The 21,190-nt window shown below is 39.7% G+C and overlaps 1 protein-coding gene across 1 annotated transcript in view; it reads right to left on the minus strand.

Moving 5' to 3' along the window:
• HSD17B12 (hydroxysteroid 17-beta dehydrogenase 12) overlaps nucleotides 1-21,190 on the minus strand; it is an 82,956-nt gene that overhangs the window by 32,411 nt on the left and 29,355 nt on the right. Inside the window, 3 exon segments of the mRNA XM_083863247.1 lie at nucleotides 885-995; nucleotides 14,607-14,682; nucleotides 19,132-19,178. Of these exon segments, the coding sequence (XP_083719373.1) occupies nucleotides 885-995; nucleotides 14,607-14,682; nucleotides 19,132-19,178 (234 nt within the window).

Here is a 21,190-nt window from a genome sequence, read left to right on the forward strand (position 1 = left end):
CACTCCTATCAGCAAAAGAAACACAGCTTACCAACCCGGCCAGAAAAGGCTTAAGACTTTTGAAGCAGGAGACAGTTACTTGATGTTATATTGTAATGATTTAATTTCAACAACCCTGTAATTAAAAGTTCACAGTTCTCCCACAAGGCTCTACTCCTATATTGAGTATCTCCTAAACTAAGTATGTAAAGCTTGCTTAGGATCTAAGATGGCATTAGGTCATAGAATCATTGAATAGTTTGGGTTGAAAGGGACATTTAAAGGTCTTTTAGTCCAATCCCCACGACATCTTCAGCCAGGTCAGATTGCTCAGAGCCCCATTTAACCTGGCCTTGAATGTTCCCAGAGATGGGGCATCCTCCACCTCTCTGCGCAACCTGCTCCAATGTTTCAATACCTTTTCTTCTTTATACCTAATCTAAACCTACGCTCTTTTAGCTTAAAGCCATTGCCCCCTTGCAACTGTCCTATTCCATAGGCCCTGTTAAAAAGTGTCCCCATCTTTCTTACAGCCTCCTCTAAGTACTGAAGGGCCAACAACAAGGTCCCCCTGGAGAGAGACAACAACCCCAAGTGCTCACGTCGCAGTGTGTGCAGTCACAAGCTGCAGTCAAAGGCCTCTAACAGCCACAGACAGCACACTGAGCATATTCAATAAACATCACAAATTCCTAGAAAATAGGCACACATGCAAGCACCGTCTCATCACCACAGTGTATCAACAGCAAGCTAGAAAACATCTCAAGCATGCAGCAACACAGCTTTAGTCAGACAAATAATAGCTTTTGTGAATTAGCTTCAATAAACTTCAATATGGGAAGAAGTTAGTAGGCATGTCAAGACAAAACACCACAATGAAAGATTTAGAAAGATCAGATACAAACCTAAAACACCAATCTCCAGGCCTTCCAATCCTGCTTTGATTCCATTGTAAATATCTTCCCTCGCTCCAAAGTCTGCCACAATGACTTTTGTTTCCACTTTGTATTTCTCCTCTAGAAAAAAAAACAGTTTTGAGAAATTTGAAATAGTTTACCATTCAGATATTAAGACTGTATCAGTTATTAGGTTTTACAAAACATTTTAAGTAGCTAGCATTACATGTGAAGATTTTCACCTCTGCAACAGGAATCCTGGAATTTTAATGTTACCTGCACAGAAGTTTATGACATTAAGCTACTTTTGGTGAGAACATAAATTCACAAATGATTCAGCACATTCTGTTTGTAAGGGACAAGAAAGGTGGCAAGATAGCAAATTATACACCTTTGCATAGAACAGCAAAAAGGGACAAATCTGGAAGCACATGTACACAACAGTGTTCACATACAGCTTGACAAGAACACTTTATTTCAGCTAAAGCCGAATGGCAAATAAGTTGCTTCAGACCAAGCAAAACAATTCTTTATTGTCCTCCCTTCCCATTCTTACTTCTGGTCCCATAAAACTTTTTGAATGTTTAGTTTTTTGAACATGTAACGAAAAGGGAACGTGTGGGTGAACAAGAAGAGCAGAACTTCAAATTTGATCATTCCAAAGCCCTTCTCTGATGTGCTGTCATCTCCAGCCTTACTAGAACAGAAAAAATACACGTAGGCAACTACATTTTGAAAGAGAAGGCAAGTAGTAAAAATACCTTATATAAAAAGCAACTCTGCTTTCATCAAGCTAAATTATATTGAATTAAAAGCAGCACAGTGTCCTCTCAGACTTCAAAAGAGAGGGACAGTAGCTTAACATCACAGCATCTCTGTTCTGCTGCACCCGACTCCCACCCTAGCATTCCTTAAGGGACCTGTATACAGCTCAAGAAGGATTTTGCAGCACTTTGCCCCCAGAGCCATTCATAAAAACCAGTGCCATGTTAAAGGAAAAGAATCATTCACAAAAAAGATTAGAAGCAGCCAGATTCCCATGATGCTCCTTCCCATTCAAGGGAAAGCCGTGATTCCCATGATCCTGCCATCCATTCATGCAGAATCATGAATCTACTGAACTCACTGGTTAGCTGGCTGCCTCCCCTCCCCCCGCTCAATATCCCTAATGGCAGATGAAATTATTTCTGCTCCTTTTCCCATCCTCAACCTCTTCATCTCCCCTGAACAGCTGCATTGTTTAAAAATCCCCTGAGAGATGTTGCTATGTCAAATGACGACGTAAATAGCATTAAGCCCCTACTGCAGCAGCAGTCTTGTGATCGCGTCAGAAGAAAATCAAGTTCAGCACTGGAGGGGGGGGGGGGGGGCACAGAAATGGTCTATTTTTGAACACAGCTGTTCTAATGTTTAGCACACACATTTGGTTTTTTACAGGACACAGAATTAAGGGCAACATTAGAGGCTCATCTCATATGTGCAAATGGACCAGATGGACAAAGCCCGAGTCACACACTTTACACACGTGTCATTTTTAACTGTTTTGTGGGATCTGCTGTTGCCTTCACTGCCACTCAGATGCATTTGTGAAATGCAAGTTGTTTAAAGGACCCAAACACCATTCTCACAAACTTGCTGAATTGGTACTGTCCTTTTTATACTAAACACTCTTCATTAGGATTGTTACCAATCTATCTTCAAAGCTTCCTCAAATCACTACAGAAATACTAAGAGGACAAGGTAAAGACAAATCTGAATACTATAAATAGAAATAATACTATAAATTATATACATATTACTATTGCATATTAAGTACTATAAACAGAAAAGAAAAAGTGTTCACACTACTATTCATCCAAGACCCTTCTTTGAGCCTTTAGAAAATTAGCAAAGAGCCATTACACTTAAACTAGTTAAGCAATACACCTATAAAAAGCTGCACCACCCTTGGTGGGCAGAGGGTGCAGAGTACAACATATAAAAACATGGGAAAAGTAGAAGGCTGCCCACTGATATGGCCAGAGGACAAGGTCTTTGTGCTCACGCAAACATGCAATGCTGTCTTGCCCCAGCAGACACCACCAGCTGACCAAACCCTCCCTCCCCATTTCACAACAGCTTTCAGATATCCTGTAACTATTGCACACCCTGTGCTCTGTCCCAGAACCTGCAATAGGTGGGATGATCCCCTACTTCAGAGAAAAAGACTACAAGATACACCTGAAAAACCAGTTTATGTCAAATGACAATGCAAACAGCATTAAGTCACTTCTGTGTAAACTTGGTCTAGTAGTCAGAGCACAAGGTGCAGAGGAGAGCAGGTGTGCTCTGCTCTGCATGAAAAAATGGAAACGGGAATTTCCTTGATCTTAAGGATTAAGATGTTCTCAAGCAGATGGGCTAGAAGAGAGAGTAGAGCACATTCCTTTTTTATCTGCAAAAAAGACACTGAGATGTAGAGTAATAGAGAAAGAAGCAAATAGGCTATGTCCTTATCCAGGGTATCTAGGAGTGTCTGGGCTACTGCTGCCCAAGAGAAAATCTGAAACTCCTTAATGGAGCTTTCAGCTTGAGGACCAGGAGGTACTTGAGAGCCACAGGGAGTGAAAGGAGGGTATAAGCCAGTTTTTGCAGTCATAGCTAAAGGACCTGAAAGAGCTATTACCTGCCAGCACGTCCAACATTCCTGATGATATTTTGAAAAGTGAATCTGATGGTTTGTCTTGGGAACTGGTATTTCAAATGCGCCTTAGCAGGAGACTAAATATTATACCATCGTGTTATCAACAGTTGTGCAGCAGTCAGTCATCACCTACCCATAGGATGGGAAAAGGAATTCAGCAGATCTCCACCACAATTCTCAATTCTGACACACAAGTGTCCCAATCATCTCATTTACTAAAAAACCCAGGTGAGATCAGTATTGACCCCACAATTAAGTTTTAACCTAAACATTCACATGTCCAGTTAATTTACAGGGTCTGTATTACCTTAGCCAAGACATCTGGTAATTTAGCAAGATACCAACTGTGCTCAACAGTATCCTGGTAAACCAATAAAAGCAGACATGATCTTCTGCAATCACAGCATTATTTGAGAAGTAAGCTGTTGACCATGAACAAATTTTCACAGCTATGGAAAGGCTGAATGAACCAACAGTCCAAATAGTGATAGAGCAAGCTGGTATAAACACTGTACAAAACAAAAAGATGAAGTGAACTTTTGCAGAAGATACTGGGATACATTCTTCCCAAGATCCAGAGAGCAACCCAATCACACAGACTCCAGAGGCAGAGGCAAAGCATAGCCTGATATGGTGGTCATGTAAACAAAAGCAGTATGTAAGATACACAATGAAAGGGGAATATAAGATAACTGAAGAAAGTGCCTATTTTTGCAGTGGTAAAAGAACTACTGACTTCCTGAGGCATGCTCCCATTGTGTATTTCTGCACATTACAGGATGAGACAGTCCAGAAACAAATACACTATTTACCTACATTCTTCACACCATCAGACGTACAAACTTTCACATATAAGCCCTTGAAGGACACACTACCTTCAGTATCCTCAGAAGGGGACTTCAAATAGTGTCTGAAACTTTGGCTAGGGTGTTACTTACTCAAAATAAACATTAAAAAAACCCTTACAACCATCCTGAGGAACAGCCAACAGGACAACACTGGCCTGATTTCTCACTTAAGATCGTCAGTTATAACATCAGTAGATGAAGTAAAAGTTTAATTAGTTCCAAAGGCCAGATATGTCTGACTTACAGGAAACATATCCAGCCTTGCTATGCAAGGAAAATGCTAATCTTAACTATCAGGCAAAGTAGGACACATTTTGTCTACTAAAAAGATTCACTTGCAAAATAACACCATGTTACCTAGAAAACCAGGAAAAAAAGGATTATACTGTAATTTAAAAAAATTAAGCAGAAAGCTAGAAACTACAGTGAGCTACACCCTAAATGATACCAAAGAACTGTAAAGTGGTTAGCAGGAAAGCATATTTTTTTTTTAATTTGTTTTAAAAATTTTTTAAGCTTGCAAATAATTCAAATGAGCAGCCCCTCTAAACTTGGCTGACAGGCTAAGAAAATGCTAAGGAAGTTTTCAGATACAGATAAACTGGACTTGAAAGAAGGTTCCCAAGAGGAGCAAGCTTGTGTACTTTGATGCAACAGCAAACAGACACCAGATTGGTGGTCAGGAGAAGCAGCTTGGTTTACCCAAGAGAACCAGTGTCAGGGTGTCTGTCATACAAACACTTGCTGGGACAGGGGAAAACTACATTCCTAATAACAGTAGTTCATGAACCACCTGTTTCAAAGCAGTTTGCTATAGCAGCTTGAATTTGCACCAAGAATATTGACACAAATCCAGTCAACTTTGCAACAGAGAGGCTTGGGATACAAGGTGCATACAGTAAGCAAGTAATGGGGATGGTTCTTTCAAGATCAGGGAAAGAACATTAAAAATAAGAATTCTTGCTAGAAATGAAGCATCTCATCACTTAACATTCAAAGCCACATATAAATATTGCCATCACAGTGATATAGTATAATGCAAGTGCTTGCAGAAACATTAAAAGTCTCACTTGGTCTTCAGCTTCAGGATGGTCAGGGATTCTAAGCAGCAGAAAAATAGCTCTCCATTTTTCATCATATAGGAGAGGACAAATTTGTTTACGTAAGGAGAATCAACTACATCCACAAATAAGGACGCCATCTTTCCAGTATCACTGCAGTGGCAAAACTCATCCAGCACCCAGTCTCCAGACACAAAGTTTGTAACCTTTCAATATAGGTTAAGAAGCTGAGAGATGAAAGCAAAACATTAAAACCTCCTGGTTTTTAGTACACTACCTATGCAGGACAGAGATGAAGAATTTAAGACTATAGAGAGGCTCCTGAGAGCTCTACAAAGTATTTGATTGGTTTTAAGGAAAAGCCATTAATTTTGGTAATGTAACCAATCTAGGACTTCCAGAGTTCACAGAAGTAACTCACAGTGTCATGGATGGATGGAAACTCTTCTCCAGAAGTACCAAGTACTTCCAAACTGGTGATAGCAGACTGTTATTATACAGTGATATATTCACCATGTAGAAGCATATTAAAATCAGCTGGGTATAACAAGAGCTAGTTTTTTCTGAACACTTTGAAGGGTGTGAAACTCTGAAGCTGAATACCTATAACCTAAGAAATTGCTAAAAGGAAGCTCTTGTACCTGTTGCAAAGGAAGGCTATGCTGTTCCTGCATAGCTTAAGATACCTGCCTACAATTTAACAGTATTTGCTATGTTTCCGTAAGTTTTTTAAAGCATGTGCATATGAATACCTGGTCAAGCACCAAAGAACAGGTTCCAATTCTTTTCATTCAAGAAAACATGCAGGACATCCAGGGAATTCCTTACGTACTGCAATAGTTGCACGTGTAATCTCATAGAAACAGCTTCCTTTAAAAGAGGGAGTATTTTTAAAAATCCAATCACACAGAACTGTGGAGCAGGTAAAAAAATGACAGACATTAATTAAAATGTTCTGTCAACTTTAAGTTTCAATATACACAGACACGTAAAAGTCAGTTCCTCACTCCTCAGCTTTCACAGATGACTTTGGCTCTCCAAGTCAAAGTCCAAAAACCATTGAGCCATTGGGGTGTGTAAATTTTTAACGTGTATATACAATACTACAAAACAGACAGAAAAGACACTTCATTAATAGTTGCCTCCATTCGTTCTCCTCCGACTTCCATTACATCAAAATACATTACAGTTTCTAAGACACACTAACCAAGTCAGAAACACATTCTGAGCAACGCAGGATCAATCAATAAGGCCATTCACCCAAATATTACGCTCAGCATTGTAAGCTTTTCTAAATCAAGCTTGTTCTAATTACCAAGCTTGTTACCAACTGAAAACACAAAATCAAGCAGGCTGTGACAAACAGCTGCAGAGGCTGACAGCCAGGGGGGCTGTACACTCAAGTAAGTGATGGCAGTGCTTGCTCCCCACGCACTCCCCCTCAGCCCAGTGCGCCAGGCACGGGAGGCTCCCGGGCACTGCACGTGCGGCCGCCCTCGTGCTGTGGGGAGTCGTGATTCCCGGAATAGCGCTGCTCACCGCAACCCCAAAATATCCGCTCTGCCTGAAGCTGCACAAGGAGCTGGGCAGGGCACAAGCCCAAGCTGTTTCAGGGGGAAGCGCAAGGTAAAGTGTGAGAAGGTTGCTATTGTGTAGCAGGCAGCATCTCAAACTCCCCTTCTGTCTCTCCTCTTTCCCCAACACTATTTTCAACCCTCCACCAAGATTAATTTTTTTTTATATTCGTGGATGTATTTATTTTTACTAAGCATGAGAAGAGCTATTTTTAATTTACTTAATTATTTTAGGAAGGGCATATGGACTATTTCCCATACTTCCTGTAACATTTCCTTTCCCTTAATGTCATTATTATTGTCTGTAACAGTGTGTACACCTAATATGTGTATGTGTAAACACGAATTTTGCATCACTTTTTACAAAATGAAGTCTAAATTCTTCAGCCACAGACTTATTAGAAAAGTAATTATTACAAAAAACCTAACACCTTTTTTTCAGATTTAGGCTCAACAGAAGGAATTTCAGAAAGACCAGAAAAAATATATTATAAGAAGAATTTAGCATCACTTATAGAGACTGAAAGGTGTCATGCCATGGATTGAAAAAAAAAAAAAAGTACCTTTTCTCTCAAGTCAATTTCAAGACATTTAAGTCAGTCATTCTACTTGAATTAAAGCAGATTTTAAAAGGGAAACAAGTTCCTAGGCTAATTCAGCATTATCTTTTATACCTCCAATTCAGCATCCATAGTAAAATGTTTGCTGTATCCCAATGTCAGGCACTTAAAAGCACAACTTTTCAGGGCTCTCCAAAGTATTGCTTTTAAGGGAAAATACATTGTTATTTAGTCCACATCTACTGCTCAAAGAGCTAGAGTACCCAGCTCAGCACTGGAAGTGTGGCACATGCCTGAGGAGTTACAGCAGGCATACTTTTATCCACTAGCTACACGATTTTGAAAATTATTTATTTCTCATATTCCAGGATGTTTTTTTAAGAATTTGTTGTGCAGAACAAGTCAACTGAGTTTCCTTTCTCTATGAAGAGCTACTAACTAGCATTTTTTTCCTCACCACAACATATTCCTGAAAAAATATAGAAGCGATTATCACCATTTTCTCAGCAGAGAAGTCTATCAGGGATTTTTACAGCTTTGACAGATAAAAAGGACTTGATGTAATGGAACTTAACCTGCTAAAAAAGTGACATAAGACTAAAATATACATTCATAGAAGGAAATTGCAGAAGAAAAACAGCACTGTTTGCACCATACAGTCCTTTCTTGTGCCAGAGGGAGACTGCTCCCTGCAGAGACACTTAAAAGGGCTAACTTTAAGTCTCTTGAATATAGAGCTTCCACCAACTGGCTTAAACCAGATTTGCAAATCAGACTTTCACCCAGTCCAATGTGAAAACAATCCAATAGTTATCTTTTCATGTGATGTTCAGCTTATTTTACACCGAACGTGATAAGCAATAGATTGCAGCTTACATGCTAACAAAAGGTGTTTAATGGCCCAGAGACCAGCACAAGGGCTCTTGTTCTGGCATCCCTAAAGGCTTAGCAGAGATAGGCATTAAGTTTGAGTATTACAGAGAATGCAATGTAGCCCTGACACAACTACTGCCACGCAGAGGCAGCAGAGACCCTGAATGTTTGAAGGGAAGACAATTCCTGGTTGTTCAAGTGTGGGTTTCAAAAGTACCAAGGGAGTCACCTGCCCATTGATCCAACTACCTAACAAGTAAAAGTTTAAGACTCAGGAAACCATTAGGTTCCAAAGTTAGTCCTGATCCTACAGGCACAATACACAGAGTATGCAAGGAGAGGAAGAGGCTACTTCAGCTGTGTTTACATTCAGACAAGGAAACCCAAAGTACTTAATTCACATTTAAATAACCTTCATACATATCTTTCCCCTAGACTTTCTGGGTTTACAAACTATTAATAAATATTTCATAGAAACACACTGGCAATGAGGTTCACAGCAAACACTCTCTTTCTGGAAGAGGCTGACTCAGCCCTAGCAGGTGTGAAAACCATCTCCTGGAGCTTGCCAGCTCACCTACTGCTTTGTGGAACCCACAACAGTGACCAATAAACTTCCTGGTTTTCATCCTTAAAACCACCTGTGACATGTGCTCTGTTACCCCATATGCTGACAGATGACATGGAAACAAAGTCCTTCTGCAAGGATATCACTAGCCATCTGCAGAACATTTTACTTGTGGCTTGTCCTACCAGATTGCTGCCTCAAAAACTCCTAAGAGGTGAAGTAGTTCTAGGACTGCATCATGTAGCTTGCAGGACATCTGTCAAGTGTTCCTCTCTAAGTATTCTGCTTGTGTTCTTTAAATGAATCCAGGCAAAATGTCACTGAGAAAATTCAAGAGAAGATGATAAAAAAGAGGGACTAAAGGGGAAAAAAATGCAGCCAAAACCACAGAAGCAGAATTCTTCTTTAAGAAGAAAAAAACTAAAAATAAGCTTCCTTTCCAACTGCTCTATCTTTTACATCAGGATTCATCTATTTAACTTATTAACAAATTAATAAAAATTAATTCAGTTTGAATCCTCTGTCTGCTCTCTACAGCACCTGCCAACTGCTCCTTTAGTAAGTGGCTCACATAAGGGAAAAACCAAGAGAACTTCCTTGACTTCATCCAAGGGAAACTTTCTGAAGAAATAAAATCCAAGAGTTCATTTTGAATCAAAGATCCTCACACTACAACTTTATGTGAAAGGTGACTTCAGTGCATCAAGACAAGTTAAAATATTTGAAGCCATTTTGTCAAGTTCAAGAAATATACGGGGATTTCAAGTATGTCAAGCTGAACCTGGCTCAGATGATAGAAGGCTGCAAACACATTCATCTACTTTAAAATAGATCACAAAAGGTCAGAAAAACTGCCGGATTCACTTACTCTTCAAGTTAAGCTCTGGCAAGTGAACCTTGTCATTTCTGTGCAAGAAAAGTAAAAGGACGTCCCCTTCCTCTCAGAGCTTGTCTACATTTCAACCTCCTCTGTTAAACAGAAATATTCCTACTTGCCAATTCCAAAATGTGAGGAGGATTTACTGGGGTGCAGCAGGGAGGAAATCCTGGTGACAGAGCAGAAATGAAGGAGCCAAGTGCTCCAAGGGAGGTAGAGGAGAGCATCTGCTGGGGTCAGATCTGGCATGGTCCTTTTGTTGCAGTGGGCCATGTAAGGGATGGGGCACGAGCACAGGGGTCAGCATCAGAATGCTGCCCACAACTTGGTAACCAAGAAAGCAGAAGAAAACTGTAAAAAACACATGGCCCAGGAAATGGGGAAGAAACATTTCTGGGTTTGGCACCACATCCCATTTTTGTACTCAAAAATCATGCCAAAGTTGTAAGAACACAACAGATCCTGAGTATAAGCATAACAGCTATCAGCTTACAATACCCAAAATCTTAGGGTTAGAGAGTAGTTCAAGAATGAAACTACCATAACCAAGCAACAACTTAGATATACTACACACTGGGGTAAGGAAAGGTATTGGAAGGAAATAGCTACATAGATTTTATTTACAAAAAAACCTGTACTTCCTTATAGAAGAAACTTGTATTTTCTTATAGACATGTAGCAGAATCAAAGTTTTGGACATTATTTCCCAAACAATATGAAAGGCTTACAGTGTATTCCAATTAAATGTTAATTTGTGAGAATACATTGGAAAAACAATTGATTTCTCTCATTTCAAACAATACATTTGAAGCCAATTTTATCACCTGGGTGTATGTAACACTAAACCACCAACTTTAAAGCAGTAAATAGGAATTTCCTTTCATTTTATAGTAACTGATGACAAACTCAAAATCTGCCATGTTGCTTTCATATGCACTCACCTAGGAGTAAGTGGCTACTTAGACTTGAAAGTAGAAACACTAGCAAGCAAAAACTGTTCCTCCCTGGCTCTTGCAGCTCATGCTCAACTCCCTGACCTGTCCTGTGAAACTACCAGCTAACAACAGACACCAATACCAAATTCTTTTCACAATTTCCTTATAGACAAACTGAAGTTTGTTACTTGCTTATCTGGTCTGCACTACATTCTTCATATTGCAGCCCCTAAGTAATGCATTTCTACAGCAAAGTAGTTCTCAATTCTCCTCAGAACAAACCTATCCAGTGCAGTTATGGAAGCTTTTCTGTCTGCAAATCCATGGGTCGAGAACCAACCGCTGGCATAGAGCACCTGAGATGTCTCGGACCATGCTCATTATTAAATACAGCAAATCAAGGAACAGACTCATTACGTGGCACTCAAACATCAATTGCCTCCATTCACAGAGAAATTCTTCTTTCTGATCCTCCCTGAACCTTGGGAAGTGTTTAACAATGCAGTGCAACAGACACTTCAAAAAAGTGCTGGAACAGTGAAGCAGCATGAACTAAACTAGACAAGCATTTTTTTATAGTGACCTTAATAGTCTGTGCTTGTGCATGACAACTTGATCAAAAGATCAAATACATTTCCATAAAACTTATATAATTCCTCATAAAGGTTGTCCATGAAAACTGAAGAGGAAATTCTAAATTTTTTCTTCAGTCAGTGGCTGATAATCTATTTCTTAGGGAACAGAAAGCAGAATTTCTCTTTCATGGCAAATCCTGTAACACTTAAGTACTCTGTAAAAAAGATAGCTTTAAAACATGCTTGAAAACACAATGAAAAGTCTTCTTAAGTCTTAAAAGACTTGTATTAACCCACTAATTTTTGTTGCTCAAAGTGAGCTGCACATTCAGAACATCTGGCATTCCTCTAACATCAGTTCAGCCACTTTAATGTGCATATGCACATTAAAAAAAAAATCAGCTCCAGGTCAGCTGGCATTTAACATGCAGAAAGACATATCAGTATTTCCCTTATGATGGTGGTTATACAACTTGCATTTTGTAAATAGATGTCACTCCTAGTAGAAGTCTACCCCATAAGCAGAAGACCCTTCTGAAACAGAATGAACGCACCTGAGCCTCAAAAGCCCTCTCATTATTTGTGGCAGAGTGCATCTATCCATTCAGTAGGATAAGCATAAGGCTGATTAGTGAAAAGGAGGAAAACATGAGCAAACATGAGCAAAAACATGCTCAGAATCACACAACTCAAAGAACTGGAATTAGCTAAAAAGACATTCCTCCTTAAAGAAGAGTAGCAAGCTCATGCCAGTTTGAAGAACAATGAATCACCATAAAGAAGTTTAAAGCTACCTTAGAAGCCTGCAAGGGAACCACAGAAGTAATTACAACCTTAGCATTAAAAAAGTCACCCACCTTATATATGACAACATCTGAGCAGACTGCAGAGACTATATGAGACTGAATACAAGCCAATTCTGTCCAGCTAAAACCTAGCAGGATCTGAAAGTGCGACTCAGGCTTGCTTCATCATGCAGACTATCCTAATCCTTCAGTATATGCCACAATGAACAAGGCAGACTTTTCAGCAGCTCCATGTTGTCAAAAGAAGTGCTCTGAAAACCCAGCGTGAGTCATCTCATTTCAGAATGGTTCAGGAAAGGAAGCAGAAAAATGTTTGGGTGAGGCCTAACAGTAATTATGGATTACAGCCTGCTTCACATAGGTACAGGTACCTATTTTTTTAATCTGAGAACCTCCCCCAGCAGCTATCATGTAAGTGCTGAAGCTCAAAGCAGTAGATTTATCTGTTGTGTCAGCATCATGCTTAATTCCCAGGGAGAAAGAGCTACCCAGGCTGTTATGGGTAGAAAGGGTTATGACCACTCTCAGGAAGCTTGTCACTTGATGCATAGGTGTTTGATTCCAGAACAAGATTATTTGTAGAAACTACTTTCAGTTACAGTTTGACTTAGCGAAACAACTTTATGTAACGTTGCTAGAAACGTGACTGCACATGCCCACACACATGCAGCAAACTATCATCCAGCTACTGCAGTGAACCACCAAAAAACACCACCTTGTTGTAGCTTCTTTATGTACTGGCAGCAAGCACCAGCAGCCATACAGCTTACCCAGGCAGTGCCACCTATTCTGCTGCATTTACACTGTCACTGGATTGATCCGAGCATCACAGACAGGTCCAGACACTGCAGTGACACCCTTAAATGCAGGATACTAATGAACAATGCCAATTACTTTCAAATCAGTGAAGACAGAACTTGCTGACGGCTTTGCTCTAAGAAGGAATGCTCTCTACAACTTAAACATACACATAGAAAAGAATGATTTTCTTATGCCATCTTACACTGGACACTAAAAATCAGAAACAGTGACTTTGATATCAATAGAACTGTATGCCCTGACTTTCACAGATCTAGTACAACAGCTACTGTTTAGCAAGTTGAAGTCCTTGAGTTTTTCAGTCATCCTTACTTTCACTCAGCAGTCCCTCACAAGTTAGTACAGGACAGTGTGTTGACAACTGACTTAAGGGATTATGCTTTATAGTAAAGCAGTTCCACTAACAAATTCACAAAAATTTTTAGTAAACTTAAGCCAAAAATATACATTTATGACCTTGGAAAGAGAGCAGTTCTTACCATTATCTGCATTATGTACACAAACCATTTTAGAAACCTAAGCAAGGCAAGGGAGGGTAAAACAGAAGTCTCATCTTAAAGGTTTCTTTGCCCAACATCATTATGATGAGAAACCTGCTTTATAGTATACAACTCCTACTCCTGCTTATCAAAACCTTTTCACATGGTTACATTTCTCACTTTATCTTGACATACACTGCATAAACTAATAACCTTGTGTGAAATATGCCTTAATAAAAGAGATATAGATTAGAAGAGGAATTCTTGTGGATTAGATTATACTTTGCTCTGATTGGAAAATCATTTGTCAGCATGAGACTTGAGGAAGCTTTTTCCTAACTGATCCTATACAAACATCCATTTGTGACTGAAACACTAAAGTTGCCGTCTTATTTTTCCATTACAGACATTTACTACACACTTTCTGAAGAAACAATCCATAATACAAGTTCTTAAACACATTAACTCATTCCATATATTCTTATGACTATGGACACTCATCACCTCAAAAGATCTTACAGATCTCTAATCTAATCTTTGAGTAGTTTATTCAAACAAAACAAAAAAGAGGGAGGAGGGACAAGCCACCCACAATAAATTTGTACACTTAGTAAGACAACAAGTAACATAAGGAAAATGCTTGAACAGCTTCTAGTTGCAAATAAACCACCCTTATGGCTGGAGCCCATGAAATCAAACTTGTTCAAATTGAGGGAATATTCAGATGGAGAAATGACTGCATGTTTCTTGCCTTATTATGATTTTAGGCAGCTACTACTACGTGAATAGGTGGTATTTCAGTCTGGCCTTGTAAGCTGTTCTTATGGAAGACTAACAGTTTTAGGAGTACTTATTCCAGAACTAAGCCCTATTGTTCTCAGAAGTTAAATATGAACAGCTCTAAAACTGATCTGCAAGGCCTTTACCACTTATATCTGTAACATTTGCACTGCGCACAAGAGCAAACCATTTTCAGAATCAGGACTGTATATATTAGCATGTATGACATTCATGTGAAACTGCATTTATTTATAAGCATGCCCACAAAGTTCAGGGAAGAAGTTTTAACTCACTTATTTCAGTAGAAACCTGGTCCAGTTTTTCTTTAGACCGACTGATTAAAACCACCTTCATTCCACGTCTTGCTAACTGCAAGAAAACAAAACAGGAGATATTAGAATAGTCATAAATCACTTCTAAGTTAGTATCCTAATCAAAGGAACTGTAAAATTTATCAAATACCACAACCATATATGACCAGCAAGTCTGAAAAAGATACAATTTTAAATAGAAACACAAAGGGGAAAACCAGGACAAATACTTCCATCTTATTTCTTACTTAATTCCCTTCACACCACATTATCTTCTCAGTCAACTTACATAGGTGGATAGGCACACTTATGAAATAGAAAACAAATAGATATTTTACAAAACTTTTACAAACACTACCTCTGCAAGTCAGAGCAAGACATTAACTACCCATAATGAAGTTTAACATCCCAAGTTAAGATATCCCCTTGAACACCTGTGTTGCAACTCAGTACTTCCTCCCTATAGTATATAGCTCCACTCTGACTTTGTGATACTCATAGGTATTAAGATTAATTTACTTCTGAAACTCTTTTAGGGAAGCTATCTGTGGAACTTAAGCTATGGCCAGAGCATACCCTGGTCATCAAACCAGACCTACCACTGCAGGTTTAAAATGGGCTCTAAGAACTCAATTGAAAAGTGTCTACAGGAAGAGAGTTACGTATCTGAATTACTTGAAATGAAAATTATGTTTGTGGCTACTATAAGTAGAAACAACATATCTATCCACAGCTCAACACGACACTGCCATTCAGACACTTAAGACCTACATATAAAAACATGAATGCTGTCATGCTCCAATAAAACTCCTTCACTGTCTTCAGAAGCTGATGAGAATGGGTCTTCAACTGAATTTTAAAAAACCACAACAAAAAAATCCCAACCAACCAACAAAACATACAGACCCCAAACCTCAAAACACCACAGCATTGTACAGCAACAACCTCAAGTGGTTTCGTGGCATCTACTCTTCAAGCAAAGTAGTAGTGATTCTGTCAGAGAGAGGTATGGCAGAGCTCATCAGCGAACTCTGTACTTTACTCCCAGATGTGATCTCTGAGCAGTAGAAATCTCATACTGGATCTCATGAGCATAGAGTGAGGTGTGGTGAAACCAAAGACACCACAGGAATCACTGGCAAACAACTGCCAGGTTCAGGCTTACAGGCAACTTAAGCCTTTTGCTCAAGGAAATGACATGGTGTTACAAGAATTACTGTCTAAAAGGAATGAACACATCCAGCCACCAGATAAGCACCTGGCTCACTGGAACACACTTTACATGAAGCCCACAGTAGACTTGGAAGGCACCAGGAAGAAGGGAATAGCACTCTCATTCCACAGGATCAAGGCAGTGAAGGCCTTGATTACCTAACCTGCTAGGATAATCTGACAGTAAACTGCTCAGAATCCAAAATAACTGTGGACCTATAAGGCAAAAAAGACCCAGAGATCTTCCTCATGGATGCAAAGCTCCAGACCGCCTACAGAACAGTTTGGTCTCTTTCAGCAGTCATGACCTTTGGGCTCTCAGACTGCTTCAGCAGGTACCTGGGCTTAACAGAAAAGTATTCAACTATGCTTGTCTCAAAAGCCAAGGAAGTAAAGCGATACCAATAAATCCAGTCAGTGGAATCTCACCACATTTAGAGAATTTCCACTACAAGGGCGAGCCTAAGAGAAACCTCTGATACATTCACACTAAAGGGATGCGTTTTGAGAAGAACACCTGAAATTGGAAACCCTCTTGCAAGTAGAGTTCTAAGTAGAGAGCACGTAAAACGGCCAACAGAAGACCCTGTAACTAGGAACAAACATCACTAAGAGAAGTCATCAGACTTGGTGAAGATACAGCACTTGAGAGCAAGTTCAATTAAGGTGCTTGATGAGCATTCTGCCTTCACTGGTAGAGACCTAGTTGGTTGAAAAGAACCACAATCATCCAAAGAGATATAATAATCCCCAAGATCCCAGTTCCTAAATACACTTTTATATAAGAATCAAGGAAGACCCACTTGCTTTGTAGACAGCCTGTTATTATACTTGTGCCTTTGGCCAATATCCTTAGAGTCCTGAAATGGCTGAATGACAAGACCTTAAAACTTAACACAAAAACTCACTCAGAGTACCATATGTTGGGAAGATACCCTTGTAGCCTAAGGACTGATGCAAGCAAGGGTCACCATTCTAATGGAGCTGATGAATAGAGGTGTTTGATTTCCTTAAATGCCATGTTAGTACTACCACATTTTCCATTCTGGCAACAAAACACAGGTGCTGTTTAAACCCTTTCTCTCCAGGACAGAAACACAATGACATCAATAGCCAAAGCAAGTTAACCAAAGCAAGGTTAAAGCTCTTGTTAGAGTAGACATAGCAAGAGATTCTAAAATGTTATACTAAACAGATGTGCATAGTAGAGTACCGCAGAGTATGCAATGGGATCACAGCTTCTAGTTTATCACTAGCACACAAATACAGCTAAGATTGAATTCATACTAATGATTTTCCAAAGCAAACAAAAGATAATGATAGAGGGGCAACAAATACTGACTCCTGACCATATCCTCAAAACATGAAATCTTTCACAAAGGGGTAATCTAGCAATGGTAAGGATATCAGTGCTGATATCCTTACCATTATATTAAAGGTCTTAATACAGCAAGTGTGAAAATGTAAAAACAGTTCTTTTCTTGGAAAAGGAAAATAATCTACAGAGCAGAGTATAACCCAAGACTCCACTCACTCATAAAGCTTGTCCATCACCTTCCAGTGAGACGATATCAAACTTTCAAAGAGGCAATTCTCAACACACAGTTACAATTCTCACAAATTCCTCCAAGGAAAACAAAGTTGTCTGCATGACTATAATCACAGCCATCAGGGCCCAAGCAGCCATATGCCAGTGGAATTTATAGTAGCCAGAAGGGAATTTTTAGTAGAAAAATCAAGCCTCTGCTGGCAGCCTTCTGAAGTTATCTCTAAAGTTAATTTAACGATTGAGATGTCTCTTCAGCTATTCCACATTTCACTCTACATCCACACTTGACTTTATCAAGTATTCTTCATCTATCTAAGCTGTCAAAGGATGGATTTGTGTTTTATTCTAAATAAATGCATATGCAAGAATAATAAATACAATTCATGAACAGTGTGTTTTATTCTGTAGCCCAAGAATGAGTATCTGTACTCTTTGGGGTGCTCTGTGTTTATAGCAACCACTGCAAGGCAGCTGTAATAGACATGGTTTTCCAACAGTATCTCACACTCATGATGGCTTTCCCAATGGGGGGTTGAATGCAGAAATCAGCAAGTAGCAGAAATTCATGCTCATAAGCAGCCTAGTTTTTAGAGACATTACAGAAAATAAGGCAAGCTGTAGTTTTATTCACCCAGCATCTTAGCATATATACCCTGAAACTAATCTCCCATGATGTTCAGGGGGTGTTTCCCACACTAGAAGACTTCCTCCTTCCTCCTCTGCTATGGACACAGTGACCTCCTTCCACTTGCTCTCGACAGTTAAAATTAAGTGTTGCATCATTTTCTTCTGTGCCATGTAACTGGGATACCTGGCATGTATGAGCTGTGAGCAATATGCCAGGATCAGGTGCTGCTGGCACCAGGCTTAACTCCTTTTGCAGCCAAGTGCCCTTTCCTGAACCAATACAATGAGGTACTATTTCCTGCAAAGTAGAAAGGAATTTGGGGGCTAGGGGTGTAGGTGGCAGGGCAGGCACATCAGGATGACAGGAAATCTGAAGGACAATGATTACCCATGAAAAGGAATGCCATTTTCCCTGTGGGCTTTGCAAAACAAAACACCCATCAAGGAAAAGGGAATCTCCCAGAGCTGATCTTACACAAAATCACGCTAGTGTTTCAGAAAACACAAAAATGAGCACAAACAGGCTCACTTTGATACTAATGCTGAGTATAAAGTTATTTTTGCTATAAATTGTTGTAGTCAGCACTATTTGTCATTATGTTCTCTGGGCTTATAGGCTAAATTACCCTATACTAACAGACACTTTCTGTCTTAAGCAATACCTTCCAGTATATGAAATATATTTGGAGCCCACATATCCATTAAGAGCAAAAGTACAGTAAAAGAGATAAAGGTAAAATCCAGCTTCAGAGACTTCATGAACTAGAGGAAATAATTTCAACATACTGCTGGCAGCTGTAAATGCCGTTTAGTCAGTGCCTGAAAGTACCAAAAGGAAATACTGAGGGCTGAGAAAGTTGAAATTCTTTTAAAAACCAAAAAAGTTAAAAATAAGAACTGAAGGACAAAGAACTGAAAGTATAATTCACAAATAAGAGAAGGTAACAAAAAGAGACACAACTTTTGGCTGGTTACTAGAGGGAGGCAAGGTAGGAGACCTCTTTCTCCACAGCTGTGTTAAGATAAGGTGAGGAGATATCTATCACATGCAGCTTGACAGAGACAGCTTGACATATTGCCAAGAATCAAGACAGACTTCCAAGTGGTAAGAATTCTTACCTCTTCTGCATAGGCTTTTCCAATCCCATCAGTAGCTCCTGTGACCACTGCAACAACAAAGACAAATCTACATTAGTTGTTTCACAGAAGTAACAGCAATGGGTGTGTTCATTACTAGGCTGTTAAAGTACTCATTCTAGACAGAAACCCATCAAAGTCTCTGGAACAGGTGTGCCACTTCTATGAAATCACTCAAAAAGCTCACACTAAAACCTTTCCATAGATAAGAAAGGAGAGAAAGATGGAGTTAGAAGCCTAATGTGTTTCAAGAATCAGGTTCAGCCCCCCTTCTCAAGTCAGTCCTCTATCCTAATATACTTCATCAGAGGCTTTGTGGACTAAGAGAGATCTCCAAGCCATTTACCTAAAAAAATCTGATTTATGACTATTAAACCAGCTGCCAACTTAGTTTTAAGTATACAGTAAAATAAAAGGTAACTCCAATCCTGTAAGCATCAAAAAAAACAGATTTTAGGCCATGGGCAACAGCTCTCTGTTAGTGTTCCTCCAGCAGATTTCAGATCCCTGAGACCATTGTGCTGACCAGCAGCAAGTATGAGTGACTGAACCAGACATCAGTTCCAAGCTGGGCTTCTACAACTTAAACTTTCTCACCTGTGGGTGACTGGATCTGTGTCAAGCTTCAAGTCTTTCTAGGATTCTTTTCCACAAGCTGAGAAGCTGTGAGTGACTCAACATGCCATTAGTTTGACAGATTATTCCAGGGCTCTCGCCACACTAGTAGCTGATCATCTCAGTAAATAGCAATTCCTCCATACAGAAACTGCTGTTCCAGCCACTTATTGCACAAGTACATTCAGCACCACTTCTTTTCTCTCTCAGCTTTTTCTTCTCACCAAACCCAATGCCTACACCTCGACATCCTTACATTTTTAGCTCTCCTGTCTAACCTCATCTACCTGTCTCTGCTCTCACTGTCCAAGTAGCCACAGAACATACTGGATTTTTTCTGTCTGTCCTTTTATCAGATCAGAACAGCTTGGTTTGTGCTTCCAATGCTTATCACTGTATGTAACCACAGCCAAATAACTGGACTTGTTTGATGTTTCAGGACAGCGAACTGGGAGTGCTGGTTTAACTCTCTGGTCAACTTCTACCTGAATGAAACTCAGCAGAGAGAGGTGTTGTCTGGCATTGGGATTCAGCAATAACTTCCCTTCAGAGCACCGGAAGGAGATGTGTTTGCAGATGATTTGATTAGTTACAGCTTGCAGATCCCCTTTAACAGTTGGGATGCAAATTGCAGCCAGAATATTTCTATTTGAGTAAAAACAGCTAGGAAATGCTGCAATCCTTTCACAGTCTCTGTGCCTATCTATAAATAAGTGGATGTAATAACAAAAGATGAAACTGTTAACGAGGGTCCTATTTGAGTTTGAATGGTCCAGCAACAATTCAGTAACAGGCTAGAAGGAAAGATCCAGTCATATCCCTGATTTAAATGAAATTCACAGATGGCCACAGATGAAGATGATGCATATATGTTTATCCCCTCCCTAGCTGTAGGGTTTATTTGCAAGATGCCCTAGCTCCAGCATGATAAGGATATGCACACTGCACACATGGGATGCTCCAGCTACTAAACAGAGCTCTGGCTGGTGCACTGTCAGTGCCAGGGAATTTTGAGAGAACCAAGTGTCTGTTTTGCCACTTCTTATCCAGCCACATTATGGAAGTGTGAGTGACAGTTTTGGTACAGAAGCAAAGCCATGTAATGAAAGGTGAAGCAAGGGTCCAAATGACCAATAAAAATCAGACTTTAGAGAAGAAATCAAGAATACATGCCCAGAAGCCCATTTCCTGCAACCAAACTTGTACCAATACTGTTACCCATTCAGTCAGACACACCACAGTCCTGCAGGACAGCACGACCCCTTTAGTTCAAGGACTAACAAGCTTTGGCTCCAGCCTTGTTGACCTGGGATTCACATTATGTATTATCACACAGTCATTGCTGCTTCAGCAAAACAATGAAGCAAACAGGAGTACAGTGAAAACAGGACCAGGACACCTCCCCGTAAGGATCACAATAGTACCT

The sequence above is a fragment of the Zosterops lateralis genome (assembly GCF_965231275.1).
Source record: "Zosterops lateralis genome assembly, chromosome: 6".
NCBI classification, from domain to species: Eukaryota; Metazoa; Chordata; class Aves; order Passeriformes; family Zosteropidae; genus Zosterops; species Zosterops lateralis.